This window comes from Sus scrofa, chromosome 6 (assembly GCF_054392235.1).
Source record: "Sus scrofa isolate SSC_HxYL_T2T_F1_AM1 chromosome 6, Sscrofa_HxYL_maternal_Yorkshire_Landrace_v2.0, whole genome shotgun sequence".
In the NCBI taxonomy this organism is placed as follows: domain Eukaryota; kingdom Metazoa; phylum Chordata; class Mammalia; order Artiodactyla; family Suidae; genus Sus; species Sus scrofa.
This window is the reverse complement of record NC_139388.1, coordinates 3,408,954-3,419,807: the sequence shown is the minus strand read 5'-3', so window position 1 is coordinate 3,419,807 and position 10,854 is coordinate 3,408,954. Positions and strand designations below refer to the sequence as shown.

The 10,854-nt window shown below is 61.7% G+C and overlaps 1 protein-coding gene and 1 pseudogene across 1 annotated transcript; one reads left to right on the top strand and one right to left on the bottom strand.

The window, feature by feature from the left end:
- Nucleotides 1–2,185: 2,185 nt before the first annotated feature.
- LOC146402152 (uncharacterized) lies at nt 2,186–3,673 on the bottom strand (annotated as a pseudogene).
- A 996-nt stretch (nt 3,674–4,669) lies between these two features.
- FOXF1 (forkhead box F1) lies at nt 4,670–9,082 on the top strand. The gene is made up of 2 exons (XM_021093695.2): nt 4,670–6,170; nt 7,535–9,082. Exons 1-2 carry the CDS (start codon nt 5,060–5,062, stop codon nt 7,693–7,695), a joined length of 1,272 nt encoding a protein of 423 aa, XP_020949354.1. The 5' UTR covers nt 4,670–5,059; the 3' UTR covers nt 7,696–9,082.
- The last annotated feature ends 1,772 nt before the right edge of the window (nt 9,083–10,854 follow it).

Here is a 10,854-nt window from a genome sequence, read left to right as displayed (position 1 = left end):
CCCCAGGGCCGAATTTCCCCTGCAAGTAGCCCACCCCTCGCCCCCCGCCCCCCGCACTGATGCCCCAGGCCATGCAGCTTCCTTTACTGCCCAATGCCCACCTCGGTCTGGGCCCCAGCCCGAACTACCTTGTGTTGCCTTTGGACTTCGCCGGGAAGGGGTTCGAGGGAGCGGGGAGCGGGGTCGAGGGATGCTCGGGAAGCACTAATGCAGAGCAGGGGCGGTGGCGGCAGCAGCGGGAGGGGTGGCTGCCCTCGAGGTGGGTGGTCGGCGGCCACCCCGGCCCCCACCCCTGCGGCCGGCCCAGGCACAATCCGAGCTGGATCTGGTTCCCTGCTCGGGTTACGGCGAGCTCTCGGCCCGGCGGCTTCACTTAAGCAATTAGCCAGTAAAAATACCTTGGGCTTGGGGAGTGGGAGACAGGGCATTCGCGTCTGTTTTTACACCCCCTCACCCCCGGTTTTGGGATTCCTGGGGCGGGCGCGGGGACGGAGACTTGATTTGGGATGGGAGGGGTTCTCGATGGATCTTTAAGCCACAAAGCCGCCCCCTCCCTGCTGCGTTTTCTCCCAGTCATCCCTGGGGGCCCCTGGGGGTTTGTCTGCTGCTGTCTGTTTGGCGAGCCGGTCTCTCCCTGCACAGGCCTGGCCAATCCTCCCACAGCTCTAAGAAACAGCTGCCATCAGTTGTCCCATTCTTCAGATGAAGAGACTAAGTTACAGCTTGGGGATTAGAGCTGATAACACTGCATTTATCCTCGAGTGTGGCTAAGAGAGACCTTAGAGGTTCTCTCCACAAAGAGAAACGGTAACTATGTGATCAAATGGAGGTCATTTTTCAACACATACACGTGGAAGTCAACACTGCATGCCGAAAGCTTACCCAGTGTTACCAGTACATTCTATCTCAATAAAGCCGGGGGGAGGGGCGGGAATATACTAACAAGACCCCCTAAAAGACAAACAAACAAACAAAAACACAAGAAACTAAGGCACAAGTGGCTTCTGCAACATCCTTTCACAGTGGAAGCTGGATTCAAATCCGGACCATGACTGCAAGCCTGCAGGTGGAGGGCCTCTGCGCCGTTCTCTGGAGGCTTAACCCCCGGTCCTGCTCAGCCCTAGATGTGTGCCCTGGCTCTACAGGGTGACCTAGGACGTGGGGTAATGTTCCCGGGCCCATCTGCAAAGAGAGGGATAATACTGACCCTGTAGGGGCATCTGAAGTTTCAAAAAGTCTCTGTGGGGCGCTTAACCAGGGTCCTGGGTTCATGGCTGGGAGGGTGCGGGTTCATGGATGGGCTAGGGGTATTTGGTGAAACCTTGAAAATTATGCTACAAATGCTGCAGGTAAGCACCTTCTGGAAGGGGCAGGTATAGGGCTGTAGTTTTCCGTAGTTTATCAAAGGGACTCACAGCCCAGAGAAAGGTTAAGAACCTGGCGGGGGAGGGGGGGTTATAATCCGAGGCTCAATACCAGGTGTGTGGCTGGCATCCAGAAAGTTCTATTATTATCGTGTCTGTGGTGGTCAGTTCTGCAATGGGCTTCTCTGTGCCCTTGAGCCTAGGACGCCAGAGGTGTGCAGGAGGCAAGAGAAGGCAAGAGAACCCCACTCGTTCCACTCTGGGCCTGTGATGAGGCATCTGGGAGGGAGATGCCAGGGCAGTTGGCCCGTGCGTGTGGAACAGCACCACGGAGGTATGTTCGCTCAGCAGCACGGCTGACCCAGGGCTCCAGTTTCCCCGTGGATAAAACGCAAGATCAGGCGGGACTTTTCAGGGGCATCCTAAGAGCCAAAAGCTTGGTCTCTGGGCATCTGGAAAAGCCCTCCTTGCCAAGGTGGTGGTTCGTCCCAGAACCGGGGGAGGGGGTGTCTCTGAATCCTGGAGCTGAAGCTCATCCCCCTCCTCTTCACGCCCACCTTGGTAGAGAGGAGGGGTGGGGGGCGCCTCCATCTGCCAGAGTCCCCAGCCCTCTGAGCCCCCTCCCTGGGCACCGTCAATGCCAACTGCAGTGTCACTGTCAGAGCCTGAGGGCTACGTGGAGGCCAGGTGGGGCCCCACCTCCACACTTAGGCCCAGGAAGGCCAACGCTTCCCATCCCCAAAGGCAGAGGAGCCCCAGAAGGAGCCTGTGAGAACCGGCGACTGAGAACCAGGGCACGAGGGAGGAAAGCTGACCTGGGGGTTAGCCAAAAATGGACTCTGCAGCTCCCTCCCAACTGGAGAGGGCGAAGAGGAAGGGGGCTACTGGGAAAAAGGCCCCCACCTTCACGACAAAGCCCCTCACTTTTGGAGGCACCCTGTCAGTGGGGGAGGAGCGAGGGAAAGGGAGGGGTTCCTATTACATTCTGGGAGTTTCGGGGCTTTGCGCTGCACCCCAGGCTGGCTTGGGAGCCGGGCAACCTCCTCTGCTCGCCTCTCTTTTAAAAGCCAGATGTGCTCCCAGCAGCTGGAGGTAGCGACCCTTCGCGGGAACTTCCCTCCCGGCGGCGGCGCCGCGGGGCCTCCTATCCTGCAGCTGCCGTTTGGCGGAAAAAATAAAGTGACGGGGAGAGCCTGTGAGAATGCGTGTGGGGACGTGTGCGCGCGGGCGCGTGGAGCGGCCAGGCGTGCGACTGCGTGTGCACGTGCGGCTGGCTGTGCGTGGGTGAACGCAAAAGGGCAGGAGTGTGTGCACACAACCGCAAACGCGTCCTCGGCGGTGGGCAGGCCTGAGCGTGGGCGCGAGGGTTGGGGCGCCTGAGCTGCGCGAGGCGCCTTCGCTGGGAAGAGGTAGGGAGGCCGTGCGCGGTGCTCAGTGTGTGCCTGTGGTCGGTGGGCGCTGGCTGGGCGCTGGGAAGCGGGACTGGGTCTGCCCGCACGGCTACCTGCGCGAAGATACAACCGCACTCGACTCGGCCACCTCCCCCACGGAGCCTTCCCCAGCCGCGCCGAGGCCGGGAGAGCCAGGCGGAAGCGCTGCGCAGAGAAGGTGGCTCTCTGGTCTCCCGAGAGAGCGCGCGCTCGGCCGGGACCGACCACAGCCGAGACCCCCTGCTCCTCACACGGACGTGCCAGGCGCCCTGAAGGTGACCAGGCGTCTACCGCCTCGGCTGAAGGCGTCGGAGCGAGGAGGCAGGTCCCGGGTGACAAGGAGGCCGGAGAATCCGAGGGGCCCACAGGCTTTGAAAAGCGCCGCGGGCCGCACTCCGAGCCTGGCATCCGCCTCTCGCCCCCAGCTCGCGCCAGGGCACTGCGTTCAGGGTCCCGTCGTGGACCCGAGAAAACACCCCTCGCCTCGCTCCTCCCAAGTCTGTGAGCAATCAAACAGCACTCACCTGGGTCCCCGCGTGCGGCGTTGCGCCCGGCTCCTGCGCTGTTCCGCGCTGGGCGCCACTGTCCCCCCACCCCGTCCTAGCCCGCACCCCAGCGCTGGGAGGTTGGCGGGGGAAGACGTTCGTGCGAGCCCCCTGCTGCAGGCAGCCCGGCGCGCGGGGGCCTCCCGGGCCCGCGCTCCCCGCCCGCGCAGGCTGCCTTCCGGAACCTGGCCTGGCGCGCAGTGTCAGAGGCCCCCGTGGCGGCGGCAGGCCGAGCCCACAGGGGCATTAGGCCAACTCCCCCCCGCGCACGCGGAATTCTCTATTATTATTATTAAAGAATCCCCCCCAGAACTTGTTTACGTTGAGCCATGTAAACTTCCTGCCAGGGCCTTTACCATCTGCGAGAAATCGGAATCTGCTCTTGGAAGTGGGGACACCGGGGCTGCGGGGCCAAATAGGCGGGTTTTCAGTGTGTGTGTGTGTGTGTGTGTGTGTGTGTGTGTGTGTGTGTGTGTGTTGGGGGGGTGTCCAACTGAGTTGTGTGGACTCAGATCAGAGTGTGGCTAGTGTACACACGAGTGGGACTGGATGCAAACTGACGCTCCTGTGGGCCTTTCGTGCGTGCGTGGGCGAGCGCGTGAGTGGGAACGCTCATGCCTGAGCGCCGCGTGTGCGCGACTGGGAACGCACGCGTGGGTGCGTCCGTGTCTGTATGTGTGCGCACGAGTGAGGGAATGAGCCGGGTCGCTTGGTCCGGGAGCCCGGGAAGTGTGGGTCCCCGCAGGGCCAGCGGTTCTCACTTGCTCCCCGAACCGCCCGCGGCGCCGGAGACAAAGCGGGAACGACCCGCCCTGCGCTTTCGTTTTCCGCCCGCGCTCGGCTCCGCCGGCTGCCCGCCTGCTTGCGCGTTGCTGGGCGAGTCCGAAAAGTCCCGGGCGCGGCGCAGTCCTTCCCTGGGCGGGGAGAAGGGGTAGGCGGTCCCTCGCGGGAACACACGCCCGCCGGCCGCGGGGACCCGGGGACCCGTAGCCAAGCCGACTGTGCCCACGATGGCCCCGACCCGGCGGCCCCGGCCTCCGCTACAGCTGCGATTTGCCACCGAGCAGTACGGCTCCGGGAAGGCCCGGGTACCGGGGCGCCTTTTCCTCCGCACCGCCCGAGCAGGGAAGGCGGGGGCCTACGCGCAGCTGGGCTGAACGGCGGGCGGAGGGCGCATTAACACTTGCTCGCCAGGTTGGTGCAGGCGGGGCGGGTTCTGCCGGCGGCCGCTGGGCGGCGAGGGTGGGGGCCCTTTAAGCGCCCACCGCCGAGGGGGCCGGAGGGGGGCAGGGAGGGGAGGGAACTCCTGGAGGGTCTTACTCTGGCCCGTGAGACGCCGCTGAGAGACGAGGCAGAAAGGGCGGCCTCGGCTGGAGTCTAGGAGCCGAGCGCCGCGGGTGGCGGGGACCGAACGGTGCTCCCCGCGGGGGCGCACAGCCGCAGGCCCGAGAGGTGGTGCCTCCCCCCAAAACGGTGGGGGGGGGGGGCTTCCTCGCGGCCTCCGCCCAGGCTGCAAAGAGGCTGCTCTCAGCCTCCGCTCGGCTCCTTCCCTTGTGGGAGGGCGAGAGAGAAAGAGGGAGGAGAGTAGGTGGGGGAGGAGGGAGCTGGGGAGAGAGGGGGCTGTGAGCCAACCGCCCGCGGATCCAGCAGCTCTTCGGGGAGGACGAGCGCGCAGGCGGGGGAGGGCGCGCCGAGGCTCGCTCGGGAGAAGTGGCCGCGGATGACGGCAGAGGTGCAGCCAGCCCCGCGCGCGCAGCCCCCTCCCCCTCCTCCCCCTCCTCCTCTTCCTCCTCCTCCTCCTCCTCCCCGTTTGTCCGCGGCGCAGAGCAGCGGCGGCAGCGGCGGCGGCGGCAGCAGCCACCCGATGTCTTCGGCGCCCGAGAAGCAGCAGCCACCGCACGGCGGCGGCGGGGGAGGCGGCGCGGCCATGGATCCCGCGTCGTCCGGCCCGTCCAAGGCCAAGAAGACGAACGCCGGCATCCGGCGCCCCGAGAAGCCGCCCTACTCGTACATCGCGCTCATCGTCATGGCCATCCAGAGCTCGCCCACCAAGCGCCTGACGCTCAGCGAGATCTACCAGTTCCTGCAGAGCCGCTTCCCCTTCTTCCGCGGCTCCTACCAGGGCTGGAAGAACTCCGTGCGCCACAACCTCTCGCTCAACGAGTGCTTCATCAAGCTGCCCAAGGGCCTCGGGCGGCCGGGCAAGGGCCACTACTGGACCATCGACCCGGCCAGCGAGTTCATGTTCGAGGAGGGCTCCTTTCGGCGGCGGCCGCGCGGCTTCCGAAGGAAATGCCAGGCGCTCAAGCCCATGTACAGCATGATGAACGGGCTCGGCTTCAACCACCTCCCGGACACCTACGGCTTCCAGAGCTCCGCTGGCGGCCTCTCGTGCCCGCCCAACAGCCTGGCGCTGGAGGGAGGTCTGGGCATGATGAACGGCCACTTGCCGGGCAACGTGGACGGCATGGCTTTGCCCAGCCACTCGGTGCCCCACCTGCCCGCCAACGGCGGCCACTCTTACATGGGCAGCTGCGGTGGGTCCGCGGCCGGCGAGTACCCGCACCACGACAGCTCCGTGCCCGCCTCCCCGCTGCTGCCCGCGGCTGCCGGCGGGGTCATGGAGCCCCACTCGGTGTACTCCGGCTCCGCGGCCGCCTGGCCGCCCTCCGCCTCCGCGGCCCTCAACAGCAGCGCCTCCTACATCAAGCAGCAGCCCCTGTCCCCCTGCAACCCCGCGGCCAACCCCCTGTCTGGCAGCCTCTCCACGCATTCCCTGGACCAGCCATATCTGCACCAGAACAGTCACAACGCCCCAGCGGAGCTGCAAGGTGAGTGGGGAGCCGGTGCGGGGTGGGCATCTGGGCGAGCACCCTGCACGGAGCCGCTGACGCCCTGGTCCTCAGCCTGCGGCCGCGTCCATCCACTACCAACCCGGTACCAACCCCGATGCCGCGGCGAGTCTCTCTCGGCCCCACCTCCCCCATTTGAGGGGTGCGTGCAGCTCCGGTTTAGACCAAGATACAGTGTTTCTCTTTTTCTATTTCAACTTCCAGCTGCTGGCTGCCCCAGCCTAGCCAGGTAGGCCCATCCTCACCAAAACAATTCAGACCCCAATATTCTGAGTCCCTTTGGGTCCCTCAGCAAGTGCCCAGGATGGAGCCAGGCCCGGCCCTGGCCAGCTGGCTCGCCCTCCCCAGTTGACCCAGAAAGCTGCGGAGAGCCGCCTCTGCTCTGAGCCGGGCAGGCGGGACGGAAGAGTTAGGCCCAAAGCCGGCCGGGCCCGGCGCTCAGAGCCTGGCCTTTCAGGGACCGAGGCCCGGCTGTGTGAACGCTGCGCGGGCATTTTGTGGCGACGGTGGCAGAGAGGGGCCCAGATCGAGGGTCAGATGGAGTTGCAGGTCCCACACCTTCTTCCTCGGCATCCAGGTTCTTCCAGGTCCCCAGGTATCCCCCCACCCCGACCCTTGAGAAAAAAGAGGCACAGCTTTCTCCTCTGAACTCTCCATCTCAGCACCCATCGGCAGCCTTCTGGGCCTGGTTCTAGAAAGACCATGCAGTGACCTAAGCGGGGGCCTGTCAGGGGTCGGCTGTCAGCAGCCTTCTGGAGGTCAGGAAAGGGGCCTGGCAGATGGAGGGCCCCTCTCCATGGGGGTCCCCCAGCTTGGGCTGCTACAGAGTCCCCGGGCTCCAGCTGGCCCAGGACCCTGGTCTCCAAGGGGCCTTTCCCCTGGAGAAGCCACCCTTTGCCCCAGAGTTGGCCCCTGTCAGCCTGGACGGCTGCTCCAGGACCTCTGCAGTCTTTGGGGGTTGGAAGGTGGCTGCCCGGCGCCAGGCAAAGGCCTCAGGCTGCCCTGGAGGTGGAGGCCACGAGACCCTCCCTGCTGGCCCACCTCGGCCCCTCTCACCACTTCTCTGGTGGCCTCCGGAAGCGCCGGGGCTTGAGCTCAGTGCCCAAGGCCAGAGAGGCCTGCGCCATGGGCGCTCGGGAGCAGGGCGCCTCGCAGCGTCCAGGGACCTTCCTACGGAGAAGCCCAGGGACGTGGGGAGGCGCCCCGTAGGGGAGGCCTCAGGCCCGGGGCTGCAGCCGGGCAGGCCTGCCCCGCGCCCCCGCCCGACAGGCAGGCCTGCCTCTTGCCTGGACCTCGGGACACTCACCCTTGACCGCCCCCCTTCCTGTCGCCTCGCCCCGCAGGCATCCCGCGGTATCATTCGCAGTCGCCCAGCATGTGTGACCGAAAGGAGTTCGTCTTCTCTTTCAACACCATGGCGTCCTCGTCCATGCACTCGGCCGGCGGCGGCTCCTACTACCACCAGCAGGTCACCTACCAGGACATCAAGCCCTGCGTGATGTGAGACCACAGCCCTCGGGGCCCTCGGACACGGGCTGGCCGGGTGCAGGGACCTCGGAACCCGTTGCCAGAAACTGCTTTATTCTTGAGGTATAACCGTCGGCAGAAAAAAAAGGGTTCGACCCCTCCCAACCGGATTATATTATTCGGGAAGGAATCCCCAAGGCAAAGACCCAGCCCTGTGGTCAGCACCTCCCCCCACGCCCTCACCAGTATTTTTAAATGGTGGTGGTGGGACCTGATCTGACTGCGGCTGTTGGTAAATAAATATCTATTTTTGATCCTGTTGCAAACCGGCTGAGAAGGTGCTGTGTTGGGGAAAAACCTTCAACTAAATCAGAATTCTGCTGAGGTCTCTCCCCCTCTTCCCCTCCAGCGGCCAAAGTCGGGGAAGGTTTTTAGGAGAAAGGCAAACGCGTGAGACCATCATTATCAAATACTTTTATTTTTTGGTTGAGTATTTATCTTTTAATTTTTAATTTTTTTTTTTTTGGAAAGAATGTCTTGGAATGCTCGTCTCCTTTTAGAGCCGTTTCTTGCAGGGAAGCGGGGGCAAGAAACGGCTTCTCCCTCCCCACCTCAGAAGCCCTCCGTCAACCACAGGTGGATCCTTGTGCAAATAACTTGCATTGCTGACGCCACTGCTCGCCTTGGGGGAGAAGCCAGAAGGAGCCCAGAAGCGGCGGCTCCAGGCTCTCGGCCTCCACGTCCCCCTCCGCCTCCTCTCCTTCCTTCTCTGCGGTCCTTCTGGTTTGGTTTCCAGCTTCACTTGGACGTTTTAGGCGGGGGGTCTTCTCCCGAGCCCCAGCCCCGGCCGTCTCCCCATCTCTACTGTAAACTTCGTGCTGGGAGACGGGGGCGGGCAGGGCGCCGCGGGGACGGGAAGGCCCGCCGGGCGCGCGGATTCAGGATTGCGGTGACGCAGAAAGGTTAAGGCACTTTTTGAAACGATAGCAAGGCTCATCCTGTTATTTATTCTACGTTCTCTCCCTAATAATCGAAACACCGCATAGGCTCCTCCGTTTATCAGTATTAATGGTGTAACTTTGTTGGCAATATTTGCCGCGTAGAATTTTTTTTTTTTTAGATATCCATTGTAAATTTGAAACTAAGTCCGATCTGTGTAAAAACAAATTTCCATATGTTTTATATAAATATATATATATAAAATGAAGGATTCCTTCCCTTTTTTAGTATTTTGGCTGCTGGGGTGCAGCGTTTGTGACACGTATTTTAAATTTCCTTCTGCACTGTATAAAAATGACAATTTAAGGATGTTTTTGCCTTTTGTGTATTTTTTCCTAAAAAAAGAACAAAAATAAAAATGTATGACATTTGTACATGACCTTTAATACTGTATTAAGTAGAAATAAAATCGCATGAGTCTTTTACTGGGATTGGAGAGTACCTTCCAGACCCCGACACGGACAGAAACTGGCTCGGGATCCCTAGGTTTTTTTTTTTCCTTTTTCTTTTTGGTATTTAAAGTATGGGTAGCTCTTAGCACTTTCTTCTTTTTCTTTGTTACTTGTGGGCGAATCCTCCTCTTTTCACTCCTCAGTTCCCGTGGAAGTGAAATCTAGACAAGAGTAACTATTTTTCTTGGCTTCTGTTTTTGAAGACGAGCCCTCTGCCCCCCTAAATGTCATTTATTGTTTTAAAGAAATAATCAAATGTTTAAAGAAAAACTGAAGTCCTCCCTCCCCCTGGGAAAACCGTGGATATGTGTGTGTGTATACGGATATATATGTACGTTTTAAAACTTTTTTGGGGGCCACTCCAAGACCAGTAAGAATTTTACTTTGGATTCAGACTTTTCTATTTCCATATTCCCGCTGTTATAAATCAAGGAGCATCTCTTAAGGTTTGGGTTCTGTTTAGGGTTTTTGGTAGATGTTGTGTGTGTGTGTGCCCTGTACTTGGCGTCCTCAATGGGGAAGCGAGTAAAATTTGAGCAAGAGAAAGGCTGTCGGGGGAGCGCGAGGCGACGGGCGTGCTTCCAATCGGCGTGCCTTTCCCCACATCCACTCTAGAGTCTGTCTCCCCACCGACCCTCTTCCTACTCCACTCCCGCTACCTAGGAAAACAAACACAGCAGAGCCACCTCTCCAGGCGGCCCTTCGGACCCCCCGCGGTGTCTCCGCGTCGCAGGGTCGCGAGCCCCTGAACCTGGTTCTTCTCAAATCTGACATCTGGGACGTGAGGGTAATTTCTCCGGTGCTCTGTTACATCAAAATTATCAATAAACTCGCCCAGGCAATTAATGCCCCAAACGAACAGCTGTCTATGAAATCGAGATAAAGGGCACAGGAAAAAGTTGCGACTCGGCCCCTGGGGTCTCTCGGGCCGCGTGCGGGGAGCAGCTTCTCCGAGGGTGGGGGAGCCCCTGTCCTCTGGGGCAGAGGCCACCTCGCCACAAACCCTGCCTCACGCCGGTGCCCGGGACAAGGCCAGAAGACACGTCCAGGCCTCCAGCACAGGGACGCTGAGCCAGTGTCCAGACGAGCCCCGCCGGCAGGAGGGGGACCCTGCGGCCCTTCCCCCATTGGAGCCGGGGCCACAATTAGGAAGGAGGCTCTGGAGAAGCGGGGCTGATGACGAGAAATCCAACGCCAGCCCGGCCGGCGGGCTCCCTGGGCTCCTCGAGTGGCGTCTGCAGTCCCACGCCCACTCCCTTAGCCCTTGGCGCGCCAGAGGCCTCCGTGAGCCCTGGCGATGCGTGGCTTTGGCGCCACGGGACCAGAGTCGGGGCGGCTGCGTCCCAGAGACGCCTCCACTTCAGCAGGATCTCCCAGCGCACCCCAGTCCCAGCCAGGCTGGGTGGGAGGTACCCAGAGGGGCCTGTGTAGGAAAACCGGCCCGGTGGCCCAGAGATGGGCCTGAGTTTTGCCTTAGGACAGGCCTGGGGTCTGGGGACGCCGAGAGCAAAGTTCAGCCTTCCCTGCGAGCAGGAGAGGCTGGCTCCAGGCCAGCTCCAAAGGGCCAGAGGCTTTAGGCATATTTGCCGCTGCCACACCCGAGACCAAGATTTTGTGGCGCCCCCGCTCGCCGCTGCTGCACCAGGGCCCGAAAGACGCAAGACGGCACTCACTCGGGTCGAGCCGGGCTCACACAGGGACCTTAGGACGAAGCTTCCACCACCCCAGCTGCCAACACAAAAGCC

What these genes read in the sequence shown, in the direction of transcription:
- FOXF1 (XM_021093695.2), top strand. Translation starts at nt 5,060, where the DNA reads ATGACGGCAGAGGTGCAGCCAGCCCCGCGCGCGCAGCCCCCTCCCCCT. An exon ending in CGCCCCAGCGGAGCTGCAAG is followed by an intron (nt 6,171 to 7,534) that starts GTGAGTGGGGAG and finishes CTCGCCCCGCAG; the next exon opens with GCATCCCGCGGTATCATTCG.